Source organism: Tamandua tetradactyla, chromosome 22, assembly GCF_023851605.1.
Source record: "Tamandua tetradactyla isolate mTamTet1 chromosome 22, mTamTet1.pri, whole genome shotgun sequence".
In the NCBI taxonomy this organism is placed as follows: domain Eukaryota; kingdom Metazoa; phylum Chordata; class Mammalia; order Pilosa; family Myrmecophagidae; genus Tamandua; species Tamandua tetradactyla.
In genome coordinates, this window is record NC_135348.1 from 28,493,060 (window position 1) to 28,507,572 (window position 14,513).

General features: G+C 41.1%; 1 protein-coding gene and 1 long non-coding RNA gene across 2 annotated transcripts in view; one reads left to right on the forward strand and one right to left on the reverse strand.

Moving 5' to 3' along the window:
• SETD7 (SET domain containing 7, histone lysine methyltransferase) overlaps positions 1 to 14,513 on the forward strand; it is a 42,386-nt gene that overhangs the window by 21,768 nt on the left and 6,105 nt on the right. The window contains exons 4-7 of the mRNA XM_077139989.1: positions 1,551 to 1,740; positions 6,514 to 6,595; positions 8,934 to 9,051; positions 10,894 to 11,051. Of these exons, the coding sequence (XP_076996104.1) occupies positions 1,551 to 1,740; positions 6,514 to 6,595; positions 8,934 to 9,051; positions 10,894 to 11,051 (548 nt within the window). The remainder of the gene's footprint in view (positions 1 to 1,550; positions 1,741 to 6,513; positions 6,596 to 8,933; positions 9,052 to 10,893; positions 11,052 to 14,513) is intronic.
• Positions 392 to 14,470, reverse strand: LOC143666306 (uncharacterized). The gene is made up of 4 exons (XR_013167518.1): positions 14,324 to 14,470; positions 13,665 to 13,797; positions 12,230 to 12,400; positions 392 to 479 (listed from the first exon to the last, which is right to left on the reverse strand). It is a non-coding gene; the product is annotated as an uncharacterized LOC143666306 (long non-coding RNA).

Below are 14,513 nucleotides of genomic sequence, written 5' to 3' on the forward strand. Positions count from 1 at the left end.
AATAAATTCAACTCCTCCCAAACCAGAAGCTGAAAGCATTTAAATGAAAATGTGTGAAACACTCGAAAGGCAGAATTCTGTTATCAACAAATAGTAATGGTGATGGCTTATATTAGCTGTGGCGTGCAACTAATGTTCTCACATGCTTCAGCCTGGCAGTCATCACTGACAGCCTGAAGGCACATCTTGCAGAAAGTATCCTCCCCTTTTATGCTGGATTATTAAGAATTAACCTCGGGAGGAGAAAGAGCAGTGAATATGTTCCTAATGCACATTCTAGCCAAGGAAAGTGCCCCCAGTCATTTCTCTTTTTATGGAAGCGCTGATTTGCTTTTTAATTTCCAGACTTTTTCTCCAAAGAGCAATTAGATGACTTGAACTGTAGAAATCACGTACCTGGTGTTCTTCATTCCTGTTGTCTCTTGGGCAGCGGCATTTGCAATCGCTCAGAAATCAGCACTGATTTTGAGGAGCTGTTCCTAGAGCCTTTTAGTTGGGAAATAACGAAGCTTTTAGAAGATGCCATGCCATTGCTATTGTTGTATCAAACTCAAAAAGGTCTTAAATTCCCGAAGGCATACCATAAAGACTTTATGGATGGAGGGGGGAAAAAAAGACTACACTCTCTCACTCCCTAGATTAGATGATTTGTCACTTCTCGGTATTCCATTTCAATCCCACAAATATTTGTGGGTTACCTGCCATGGCCCTAGCACTTCGTAGGGTACAGCTCTGTATAGGAACCTCTGCCCTAATTTGCTTAATGACCTTTGGCAAATGAAGTGAATGAAAGAGTTAAACATGAAGCAAAGCCCACTCCTTTCCTGGGAAGAGGCTGGAGGGAGCAGTGAATAAGAAGAGTGAGAAGAAAGAAGAGGATTAAAATTTAGTTCATTTTTCCCTTTCTCTTCAATTTGAAAAAAAGGGTGATGGTGCAAAGTTCTCACAGAGACAGAAAAGCAGTGTCCAGAGTCCTTTGTTTAACTCTTAGAAGATGCAGACAGCTATACCTTTACATATGTGCACTGAATTAGTCCTTAAGTACATTTCGAGCTAAGGTCTTTCTGAATAGACCAGAAATTCAAAATTCGCTATTGGGAAGTGCGATTATAAATATAGCAGAAAGACTGTCTTGCTACAGAGCTGTGTCATATTTGAGTTTGGCCAAATGTAACCCTCAGCTTCATTTCCTTTAAATGTTTCTAACTAATATTACAAATATAACATTTGTTTCTGAATAACAAACCGAGATAGAGTATCAGTAAATCATCCAGGGTTACATAGTAAATAATGGAGCAGCTCCTTCTCCAGCGCTCAGTCAGGCTTACCTGCTTCCTATGTGTGTAACGTTCTGGTGGTGTATTTGTAAGGGAGTAAATGGAGAGATATGCACCGTGTTCTCGTTTGTGTGAAAATTTCCAAGTTTGTAAACTGTTATTAGCTAGATTAGTGCTATTAAGAGTAGGAGTACCGAAGAGAAATTTCTTGAATTCATGCTGTATGGAAAAATACTATATATATATTTTCTGGTTTTTGGTTTCTCCCATCAGGATGGAGGAAGTCTGGTAGGAGAAGTAAATGAAGATGGGGAGATGACTGGAGAGAAGGTAGCCTATGTGTACCCTGATGAGAGGACTGCGCTTTATGGAAAATTCATTGATGGAGAGATGATAGAAGGAAAACTGGCCACTCTTATTTCCACTGAGGAAGGGAGGCCTCACTTTGAACTCATGCCTGGAAGTAAGTGGACTCTGGGACTGGCTAGATGGGTTGCTCTTTCCAAAGCAGGTTGTTAGGGCTACTTGAGAGAAGTTTCTTTTCTTCTCCACGTAGTGTGTTATGACCCAGTTTTGCTGCATCACAGAACCCTCAACCTCCCACTGGTCTACAACAACAAACACAGGTGCTGATAGGCTGTCCCTCAGCGGGGATGGGCTGCCCTTGGCTGGGGCGCGCTGAACTTGAGGCTCCTGGTCAGGCTGGAGTCAGCTCGACATGTCTTAATTCAGGCGTCTTGTCTGAAGGACAGTGGCTGGGGCATGACTTTCTCACGGCAGATCACAGGAATGACAGAGTGAGATCAGAAACTGGTGATGCCTCTTAATGCCTCAGCTTGGAACTTGACACACTGTCTCTTTCCCCTAATTTTCATTGTCAAAGCAAGTCTCATGGCCAAGCCAGGATCAGTGAGAATGGAATAGACACCATACTCTCTATACAGAAAGTTCACATGATGAAGGGCACTGATATATAATTCTAATATGGGGGAAGAAATGAGAGCAGTAACTCAATCATTTTCAAATGATTATGCCTCCAAAGCTAAGCTGCAATTTATGATACTGAAGAGCCAAAAATGAGGAAGATCTTCAAGTTGATGCACCTTGTAAAGCTGATCCAGCCTGGAGGGATACAAATGTTCTAAAAAATGATCATGGTGATGAATACACAGCTACGTGATGATATTGTGTGTGAAGATTTAAAAAAAGGAGGAGGAGAAGTTGTAACAAAGAGGATAAGATTTAACAAATGAGTATTAGTGCTGAATCATAATATGATATTTCTTTTAGTCTCCAGTGTCTTGGAGCAGCTAGAAGGAAAGACCTAAAACAGTGGGACTGCAACCTATACCAACCTCTGAAATCTGTTCTATAACTGCTTGTTACAATGAACTCTGAAATTATTTTTTGTCTTCTCCTCTTTCTTTTTTTTTTGTTTAACTTTTTTTACTGTATATATATATATATACAAATCAAAGAAAGAAAAAAGTGATAGTTTTCAAAGCACTCTTCAACAAGTAGTTACAGGACAGAGCCCAGAGTTTGTCATGGACTACGATACCACCCTCTCAGATTGTTCCTTCTAGCTGCTCCAGAACATTGGAGCCTAGAAGGAATAAATATATATATTTTTTGTACTCTGAAATTTATTGTGTTTTCAAATATATGTTATATTTCACAATAAAAACTTTTTTTAAAAAAATTGATCCAGCCTGAGCTCTGACTGGGGGAAAATTAAGGCACACTGGCATTACCCGCCCTTGCCAGAGCCCAGCATGTTCAGTGGAGTACAGCATACATGTTACATGAGTGAGCCAAATAGACTCCATGTCAGAAGAAAAAATTGTAATTCCTTTCAGAAGTGTGACCTGCTGCACTAAACTTTTATTCTGAATATAAAATTATTTATTGTAGAAAATCTGAAAAACAGAAAAGTATGCAAAGAAAGTCAGGATTTTGCAGTTTGAGTGGCACAACTTAAGAAAGCTGTTTGAATTGTTCTGGTTCTGTGAAAATTATATATATATATATATTTACCAATAAAGGTAGGTTAGAAAGAGAAAAAAAAAAGGTAGCAAATCTATGCATTATTAGATTTAATAAATCTAGGCTAGATATTATCAAGCTCTTTGTGATCTGAAGGAAACTCTCCAAAGGAAGATTTTTCCAAAACTGAGAATCTAACATTTACATTTAGATCCAACCTGAGTTGTTTCAAATGTCTCCGTTTTGTTTTTAAGTTAAGAAGTGAAGCAGTTTAGATGTAATGTGGGAACCTGGATTGGATCCTGGAGCACAAAAGGGATATTAGTGGAAAAAATGGTCTAAGACCATAAAACAGTTAGAGGAAAATGTAGGGAGATTTCTTATAAATCTTATAATTGGAGGCGGTTTTATAGACCTTACACCTAAAGCAAGAGCACTGAAGAAAGAAAGAAAGAAATGGGAACTCCTCAAAATTAAACACTTTAAAAAAAAAAGAAAAAATGGTGAAAAACTGAATAAAGTCGGTAGTTAGTTAATAGTAATTTACCTATGATGGTTTCTTAATTTTTACATGTGAACCATGGAAATGTAAAAGGCTAACGTTAGGAGAAACAGAAAGGGGTCTTCAGAACTCTCTGTACTATTTTTGCAAATTTTCTGTAAATTTAAAATTACTCCAAAATTAAAGGTTTTTATATATATATATAAAGTGAAAAACTCCATTCTCTTAATAATATCTGTCCTCTGGACCCATGTTCTGAAAGGAGACGGTGTTAGAATGTTTAGAATGAGGGGGCTCGGGTGGGGGAAGGAGACGGAGAAGGAGCTCATCAGTGAAGCAAGTTTTAAAACTACTGAAGCGGCAGCATTTTTTAGTGGCAAGAGCCCCGAACTTAAGAGCCACAAAATTTGAGTTCCAGCTCTAACATTTATGATTTTATGGACAAGGGAAAGTTATTTATCCTCTCAGTATCTGTCTTCTCATCTATAAAATGGAAATACAAACACCTTTCCATAAAACACCATAATGAAAGTAATGGTTGTTATTATATTCCTTTACAAATAACAAACAATTTGAGAAGCAAGAGTGATAATTCTACAGTATGGGCAATGGTTTTTCTTGGGACTCCTGGTTGCAAATAAGACAACCTCTTCACATTAATTTAAAGGGAAAAAGATTGCCTTTTTGGTGATATTGGTGAGATTCTGGCAGCCCTGGGGTATTTTATGGAAATGTCGAACTATGGAGTATTTTATGGAAATGTTGAACTATGTGGGCTTCAAGTTCAGGAACCACAGTTGCCTTGGGTAACCCAGAAGATGCGGGTAGATCTTTACTCTAGCATTACTTTGGGGTCACTCCTGCACTTCCTCTTCCAGTTAACTATGGAACTGCTGGCTAGCCAATAGATTCTGTCTATAGGGTCACGTGACCGTCTTTTCCAGTGTTTGGGGGAGAGGGTGGGGAAAGGAATGCAAATAGCTCACCGAAAGTACTCCAGGACCTTTTCTCCAAGCGCGTCCTTTCTCTTTAGACTTTTGTAAACACAGACTGCTTCTTGGTCACCACCTACGTCCTGCTGATTTTCCCATCTCTGCCTCTGGCTGGAGTTTCTTCTAGCCTCATCTCTTCAACCCTCCACATAGGAATTGCTTTCCCTGGCTTATTCCTATCCTATCTCCAAGGCTTGGCTCAGCCCTTAAAATGAATGTTTGTGGACTGAACAGGTAAATTCTAAACAAAGGGCATGGCCTGAACTATAGAGGAAAAGAAAAGTGCTGGATGCGTTCTCTTTGCCTAGGGCACAGGCTGCGCCTAACGGAGTAGAATAAGGAACCACATTGGAAAAGACGGAATAACCTCCCTGAAAACAGGAACAGATGCTACCCATACTTGTGTCCCTCGCAGCCCTAGCACAGTGCTGTATGTGTAGTTGGCACCCACTGCATTTGTGATGAAAGTTTTAGTCTAAGGAAGGTGAGAGAAGCTCGTAGAAGAATTTTCTCATAAAAGAACATGTATTCAACAGAATAGTTTGGTAAAATAAGTATGTTTTTCCCCTTTTTGAACTAAATGCCTTTAAAGGATTGTGTGCCGGTGCTCACGTTTGCTCTCCCATCTGTTCCGCATCCTTTCTCTGCTCAGCTTTTATTCTCAGTGGCTTCTGTCCCTTGCAGGTTGCATTTCCCAGGCCCCTATGGCATCTAGCTTCTGACCAAGGTTTGCCAAAGAGAGGCATGGCAGGAAACAGAGTGAGTGGGGCAGGGCGGGGGAGAAGCCCGCTCTTTGTAGAGCAGTGTCACCAGCAGTCGCCCGTCTCCTCCTGCTTCCATCTCCCCCAGGAAGGCCCACCATGGTTCCAGCTTCTCCCGGCTTACCCCAGCCCTCGGACTACTATATCACCCCTCCTTTTGGGTTTTGGTTGGACAAAGAACCAGAAAGAGGGTCAGGAGGACTCAGCCATTGATAACCCCTGGGGAGATGCCTAATGAGTGACTGATGATGTCCTAGTGCCCAGCATGAACTGCCCTCCAGCTCCAAAACTTGCCGCAGTGTTTGGTTCTCACCTCGTAAGCCTGCAGAGCATTGAATATCTTCATGGTCACCTGTGGACTGTTATGGTCTGTGGGGTTCTCTTCTGCTGATCCTTTCAGAGAACTAATGTTAATTCTATGTACCTTAGCATCTACAGTAAATTACTCATTGGCTCTTGATACTTTTTAATAAAAATAGTATGGATTTGTGAATGCTTTATGAAAAGAAGCTCTGCTCTCCTTAATCCTGGTGAAACTGAATGTTTACTTTTCGTGAAGGGAACAACTTCCAGTGCTGGGTCATTGGATCACACAGACTACACCTGGTGTGAAGAAAAAAAAAAAAGAGAAAATTTAAAAACCATTGTCCAATCTAACTTGGTCAAAGATATCTCAAAAAATATTTATCATGGCCAAACATCTTCTTGGTTAAAAAAATTGAATTATTCGGGCATGTTCTAAGGCATTTCAAAAAAGAAAATGCAAGAATAAGGCTTTTAAGAGATGCGTCTGATAGATTTTCATTAAGAACTGAAAGTAAAACTCAAAAGCAAACCTAAAAGCTATCCATTTATATTGAATAATTTCATTCTAGGTGTTATAACTTGAATAGCATTTTTAGCTATTTAACTCTCGTATTCCGTGAATAGAGAGAAATGTTTTAAGCGCTCTTCCTTAACTCTATACCCTACTGATATTTTTGTTTGCTTTATAGGTTCAGTGTATCATTTTGATAAGTCGACTTCATCTTGCATTTCTACCAATGTTCTCCTTCCAGACCCTTATGAATCCGAGAGGTAATTTTCTTTCTGTTACGGTTTTAATTGCACTGTTTATCTGAGGTTAAATACTCCTGGTGGTAGAGACTAAAACCTCTCTGGCTCTCTGCTCAGGCCAGGTTCCTGAACAGATCCAGCTCCTCAGTAAAATGTCCTGTTTCTTTGTAGACACCCCAAAGAAATATTCATATATTCTCAGGAAGCGTGTGTTCATTCTCTATAAAATCTGTTCCTGTAAGAGTTTTCTGTCCATAAAGCATAGACAGCCCTTGTTTCGTCAGTCTCCGATGAAAACCTCTAGAGAGAAAGAGCAGCGCGAGCAAGCAGCCAGCTATGCCATACCCAGGCGTCCCCTCTCTGGGGATACTGGTGCCACAATTTGCACTGGAGCCACGTGCTGGCCTCCAGGGCTGCATTTCACAGCACTCGCCTTGGCAGGGACTACAATGCCTGGTTTTCTTCTTAGTCCAAGATGATTTCAGTATCCACTAAAGGAATACAGGAGTGATATAAAAAATATAAACATCACAACATCTCCGCTTATAAGTTACCAGTTTCTGATTCTATAAGCACACTCCCAAGGTATCAAATCCTGCCCCATTTCATCTCTTATCAATGAAATTGGCTAGACTCTAGCTCTCAATTCTTGATATGGCTTTCTTTCTCTGGGTAGCTTGACTGGGATTCTTATTTCCCAACAAGTGGCCTGTTTATGGCTAAGGGTATCATCCTGATGGTTTTCTCTTTGCCTCACTCTTTGTAAGATTACCGTCCTCTTAGTTTCTGATCCATGAGTAAGTGGCAGAGCTGTGGTCTGTGGCACAATGAATGGCCCCTTCTTTGATATGGGGTTCTGCCCCATTTACAAAGGGTTTGGTCTCTTTTCAGCCCCAAAACACAACAGTGCCATAACTATGTGCATTTTTTTTCTTTGCAGTGATAATATGACATAACAATACCCGGACAACTGTCAGTGGTTTACACAAGTAAAGATTTTATTGTACTTTTATGGTTCTGTCAGTAGGCCAAAGCTCAGCCGCTCTTTATTGGGTTCAACTGGGCTGACCTAGACCAGGCTGGATTCCAGCTTCCAAGTTGGGTTCAGGTGTGTTTCACATGTCTTTACTCCAAAACCTGGGCAGAAAGAGCAATAGCTGCCTGCGGTGTCTTCTTTCCAGGGAGAGGAACAGAACCTCTGGAGGAGGCTGGCAGAAACTTTCCACGCCCCTTCGTACCTTAGACCTGGCACACAATCCCACCTGCCCACATTCCATGAGCAGAGCAGATCATATAGCCAAACCCTCCATCAGCAGGACAGGGACGTACATGCATCTCCTCGGAGGGAAGGCACCACATGGCCACCTAGCAAAGTGGCCAGATACGTCATAGTATCCCAGGGAGGACGTAAAGAATCGGAAACAATAATCATTCTACCAGTCCATAAAATAAGCATAAGATCCATGTAACAAAAAATTACAGCTGACCAGGTATAGGAGTCATTTCCTCCCAGCATCCAAATAGCATCCAAATAGTTGTTGGTGAAGTGCACCCTCTCTTAGCAAGTCCAGTTCCAGAACTACCAGCATTGTGTTTTCTTCTTCTAAACCATCGGCTGGCAGACTTTTTCTTGAAGGGCCAGACACGTGTTTTACGCTTTGGAGGCCATAAGGTTTCTGTCACAGCCACTCAACTCTGCTGTTACAGTGCAGAAGTAACCATAGATGATACCAAAGAAACAGGAGTGGCTGTTTGCAATAAAATTTTATTTAATTTTTTTAAATTGGCAGCAGCCAGATTTAACCCTCAGGCCATAGTTATATGTTATAAATCCTTTCGTTGGAAAGTGCTTATTGGATATGTTTTATTAACTCTGCTTATTACTCTTTCTTGGAAAAGATTCATCTTAGGACATAACTAAATATCTTTCCCTTCTATTTGGCATTGGAAAATTTTGGTAGAGCTTTATTTAGCTTTGGATATGTTTTACTTGTCCAGTAAAACAATAAAATTGTCATTTACTAAAATTATAACATTCTAGCCAAAAAAAAAACGTTATGTCAAACACCAGGTAGCTTTATGAACATATAATAGCAATAATCCACTTAACAGTGAGCACATTTTAGGCCCCACTCCTAAAAGAGACATCACTTTGGTTTTCTTTGATTTCCGATGCCAAAATAGTGTTCTTTGCTAAATCTTGCCAAAATGTTTCTTCCTGCCTGCCTCTTCCTAAGTACATTACTATGAGCTGACATTCTGAATTCAGTAGGCATAATAACATTTGGTGGGGTGGGGGTCAGTGTAGAGAGTGGCGTATCAAATTTAAAAAGTTGCAATTTTTTTTTTTTCTGTTTAGGGTGTATGTTGCTGAATCTCTCATTTCCAGTGCTGGAGAAGGACTGTTTTCCAAGGTAGCAGTGGGACCTAACACTGTTATGTCTTTTTATAATGGAGTCCGAATTACACACCAAGAGGTGAGAGTGAGGTAGAAGTGGCAAGTCGACTTGATTGGTTAAAGGACTTTGTGTCAAATACTCTTAATTTTCTCCATGGTCCCTTAACTTTCCTATTCACTAGAAATATAAAGGAATGAACGGATTAGCTTTTTTTGTGTGAAATTGTTTTGCTTATCTTTATGTTGAGATTTAAAATGATTTTTTTAAATCCCACAGCTATTTTATAGAAAAAATAGGATGGTACCGTCAATGAGACAGAAATTGCTTTGTGTGATATCATACCCAATGCCTGAACATTTCCGATCCAGTCGTTGGAGAGAGTACTTCATGGGAAGGCCCTCTCCTTCTGAGTGTGCCAGAATCACGCAGTGGCCTAAGTCTTGTCAGGAAGGGCTCAATTTCCAAAGAAATTAAGAAATGAAAAGTTAAAGAGTTGAAAGCATAATCTTTAATATATTTCCAATATTTTACATAATTTTGGTTTTGTTCCTTCACTTCGCAGTTGACTGCCCTAAATGTCTGCTTAAAGACAAAAATCAGGTGCTTTCAGCACACTTAGTGAGCTCCACCTTGGTCTCCCCTGTATTAATTTCTTGTATTAGCTCATCGCTAAGATTCCACATTTGTGTTTTTATCTTTGCATTTATGTCTATGGAATAAGGGAGGAAAGGCCATGAAATAGTCAAGTTAATGCACATTCAAAGTAGACAGAAGATGGCAGTGCCCTTCACAGCCAGTGACCCCATGCGGTGGCCAGCCCTGTCAGTAGTATGTGCAAGTTCAAAACTTCCCCGTCTGACAGGTGGTTTTGGGATGTTGAGATAAATTTAGTCATTCAACAAACATTTTACTGATGAGGAAACTGGAGTCCAGAAAGATTAACCAATGCTGCCAAGGTCACAACGCTAGTAAATAGCAGAGTTCAAGTAGAGTTTCAACTAGCAGAATCTGGCTCTGTTGAAGTCCCCTCTTATGTACTGTGGAAATGAGTGAGACCCCTCTTTGCCCTCGTGAAGTTTAGAATCTGTTAAGGAGATAAGAAAAATACTAACAACTAATGGCAACATAAGGTAGATGGTACCAAGTGCCATATATAAGTAGCATATGAGCATTGCTTCACCTTTGGTCACTGCTGCAGCCTCTGCACCTAGAAGTGTCTGGCATCTGATGACAATCAGATGCAAATAAAAACACAGTTATAATTTAGAAGTGGGAGAGATGGCACATCTCTGAGACTCAATAGTTTTGTGTGATGACATGGTTCTGTTTGCTCCAAGGCTGTTGTGCTGGCATTAACAGACCCTGGGGGCTGTAGGGTTGGGAGCGGTGTGGAGAGGGGAAGCCCAGTAATTGCACTGAAGATAGTGAGCTCATTTGCAGGTAGGGAAGCTCAGTGGCAATCAGTGATGTCTGCTGGCCAGATGAGTCGTCTACACGTAACAAAGATATAGGACTTTCCTGGGGGACATTCTTGCATTCCTTGTATTTCTGGTTCCATTTGATGTTCTTACCTTTGCTTTCCCTTTGCCTTCCCTTTGGCTCAACTTCTTCACCTACTTTTAACTCAACTTCTCTGGTTGTCTTTGTCTCTATCTTCATAGGGGACCTTAAATCCTTTTTTTTTTTTTATCCCCTATATAAAATAAGGGAAAATCAATAAACAGTGAGCTGAGCTGCCTGGCGCTGCCCACTATGACATTTTGCACCCTTCCTGTGGGGAGAGATGCCCTGGGTTCCTTCCATGCCCTGGCAGTCAAACCGGGGAGTGTGAGGATAAATGCGTTACTATCCCTGGTATAAATCTGAGCTCTTGGGGTGTTAAAGGTCCTGTCTAATGCTCGCTTTTTTGTTCTCTGGCAGGTTGATAGCAGGGCTTGGGCCCTTAATGGGAACACGCTCTCCCTCGATGAAGAAACTGTCATTGATGTGCCTGAGCCCTACAACCACGTATCCACGTACTGTGCCTCCTTGGGACACAAGGCAAATCACTCCTTTACTCCAAACTGCATCTACGATATGTAAGTGTGACAGGTCCCTGCAACTGAAGCGGGCATGCGATGGGTGCTTTTCCCACCTCAGATAAAGGCTGGTCTTTGACCACATCGAAAAATAAACCATAAGTCCACTGCCATGGGCCTCATGGTTAGTTGTTGAGACCCAGAATCTAAACATACCCTAAGAAATGGGAAAGTGATTGGAAGAGCAACAGTGCTGTGGAAATATTATGCTTAGTGATTGCTGTTTTGTTCCTGCTTTTTATGTCCTATTTCATCATTCAGAGGGGATAGTGTTAGTTGAAATAATAGAAAAACTGAAATTATGCTGCACAATGAGGAAGATTAGGGAAATTTTTTATTCTGTGGAAAGAAGAGGGAAAATAAAATCCTAAGCCTAGGGTAAAATCTCTTCTCAGTATTGGAAGAGAACTATAAAGTCAAATAGTCCCTATTGGCATTAGAAAAGAATGAAGTTCTAATACTTGCTATGATGTGGATAAACCTTGAAGACATTATGCTAAATGAAAGAAGCCAGCCACAGTAGATTACATAGTATGCATTTATATGAAATGCCCAGAATAGGGAAATTCATAGAGACAGAAAGTAAATTAGTGGTTGCCAGGTGCTTAGGGAAGTGGCAGGAGGAGGGATGGGTGAAGATGGGGAGTGACTACTGATGGGTGTAGGTTTTTTTGGTGAAATGTTCTGGAATTAGATAGTGGTGCTGGTTACACAGCCTTGTGAATAGCCTAAAAGCTACTGAATTGCAGCACTTCAAATGGATGAATTTCAGAGTTGCGAATTATATCTCAATAAAATTGTTATAAAAAATCAAATGATCCTACCACCTTCTCAGAGTTGGAGCCTCCCCTTCCAACTAGTCATTGAATCTCTGCTTGGAAACCTCCATTAATGAAGAATTTGGTGTTTCCACTAAAGCGGCTGTTTGGACAAATGGAAGTAGAAATTATGAAATTAGCTTTTGGGCCCTGATAATTTGAAAGTTCTTTCTACTGAGCCCAAATGATTTCTGCATCCAGCCCTCAGTGCTAATTATTCCCCTGCTTTCTTATGCACAACGTCAGTCTCTCTTCTACATGGAAGCCCTGTAAATGTTCTTGTAGTTTTCATGTGGAACCTAAAAGTTCTCTTTCCAAAGGCATCCTCCCTAGTTTTTCCTTCTATTCCTTAAAGGATACGGTTGGGATTCTTTGTACTGTTGTCATCATTCTCCTTCGCTTGGCCTGAGATTGCTTCTTACTTTGGGGAGCCGGTGAGCTCTGTGCAACCTTTTCAGGTCAGTTATAGCTTGCAGTCCCTCAGTTCTCAAGCTTGTTAGCAGGAGCAAGATTAGATCATGTGCATTTAATCTGTGGGAAAATTGCCAGGATTTAGAACTTCCTCAAGTACCTTCTTGCATCCCTGAGGTAGTTTCAGAATTGCTCTGGCAGTGGCTTGCTCTCCTTGGCAACCAGAAACAAGCACTGGAGCTACAACTTCTGTCTAAAGGGCAAGTAGAAACAGCAAAGGACATGTGTCATATGAAAGGAAACCGACACTGCTTCTGATGCTAAGAATTCATAGCCAGTGTGAATTAGGCCACAGCAACTTTCCAAGCTGCAAATAGACTAATAACCTTTTGAAGCAGTGAGAAATAATGATAAGAAATGCTATTTAGACCACTCTTTTTTATTTAAGATATATTAGTTCTATGACTTCATACAAGGACATGATTTTTCTCACTGAGAAGAGCCCGGAAGGCCGGAGAAGGTACCGTTTGTGCAAAATCAAGTTTCCGTGCTATGCAGGTTTCTTTTGCAAGCCCAGCGTGATCAAATCTTAGTTATTTGGAGTAGTGAGAAAACTACTTGAATAATAACCAAATGTTAAATTAATTTGTTCCTCGGATAGTTGGTATTTTTGTGCATACTTTAACATAAACAAAACAACACTTCTATAAACTGTTTTAACTATAATCTGATAAAAAATACCAAAGGGACAGTTAGCAAGGGTAAATTTTCCTAGCTGTAGATAAAGAGAGTATGTTGACAAGGGGCTGGAGCCCTTGGTGCAGAGGTTTGGTTTGATGCTGACAGTGCAGCTCGTGGTTGCAAGCACTTATCCTATGTGGGATCCTGTGCTCAATGCCTCTCTTTCATTATCTCAGTCCGTGGTTTCAGTAAGGAAGCCACTGTCACCATCCCCAAACACAGATGGGGAGCTGCGGGACCTGCAGGCACAGTGGTCAAGTGCAATTTACAATTTATCAATTTATCATTGTGCCTCCTGCCACCTTGAAGAATCAGTACCAGATGCTAACTATTTCAATTGTTTGTTTTCAGTCTGTCCAGTTTGTATGGTCTAAAAACAATGATAATGGGCAAGAAAAAAAGACAATACATAAGAGAAGCCTTAGGCCCAGAAATTCAACTAGGGATTTTTTTCAGTGTACCCAAATACTAACTTAACCTCCATTTCAAGAACTTCTAGTTTCTCCCTTTTTTAAAAGTGAACTCTGTTAATTTGAAGACAGAGAATTATGGTTTTAAAAAGGAATCCCTGAATCTCTGGTCCAAGAAGCTCTGTACACACACACAAACACACACACAGTCACTAAATTAGTTGAATCTTCACCTTGTGCCAAGCACTGTGTGAGGTGCCATATGTATGTGATCTCATTTTGTCCTCACAAAGAACCCTGAGGAGGGCGGTACAACGGTGGCTCAGTGGCCTGCCATGCTGGAGACCCGGGTTCGATTCCTGGAGCCTGCCCATGCAAAAAAAAAAAAAAAAAGGAACTCTGTGGGTACTACATTCTAGTATTATCACGATTTTACTTTTGGGGAAAATGAGGTTCACAGATGCTAGGTGATGCTTCCAGGAGGAGGTGGTAATAGTGAGTGCTGGCCCCAAATTAAGTGTGCTTTCCACAAAACCTGATACCCAGGCAGGGTGGATACAGAGAGGCCCCCTTTGTGTTAGGCAGCAGGAGTCCTTTTATACTCCACATAAAAGATGTCCCTAAATCATAGTCAGCCTTCTTTCTCCACCAGCCAAGTACTTATGCCCATGCCCCCGGGGCCCATCTAACTGAGGAACCAGAACCTTCTCCTTCAGTGTCTCAGCTGCCGTTTTTTTTTTTTTTTGGCATGGGCAGGCACGGAATCGAACCCGGGTCTCAGGCATGGCAGGCGAGAACTCTGCCACTGCTGCCCTTTGATGTGAAGGTAGATGAATGCGATTGGCTTGACCAGATGCATACAAAATTAAAGCTGATGGCATGCCTTACATACATCCATTTTGGCACCTGTTAGGTGCGCTACTATTCCTTATTCATCTGCCTGTTCTCCTGCAGGGAGCTTTGCAGGTGAACAGAGCATGTTAGCCCTCCCTCTGGTTCTGAGGCAGCTGTTGCCGTGATGAGCAGCTCCCATCACAGATACGTCACAGCGAAGTATGGAGTCTAAGTAAAATGCAGGCTCC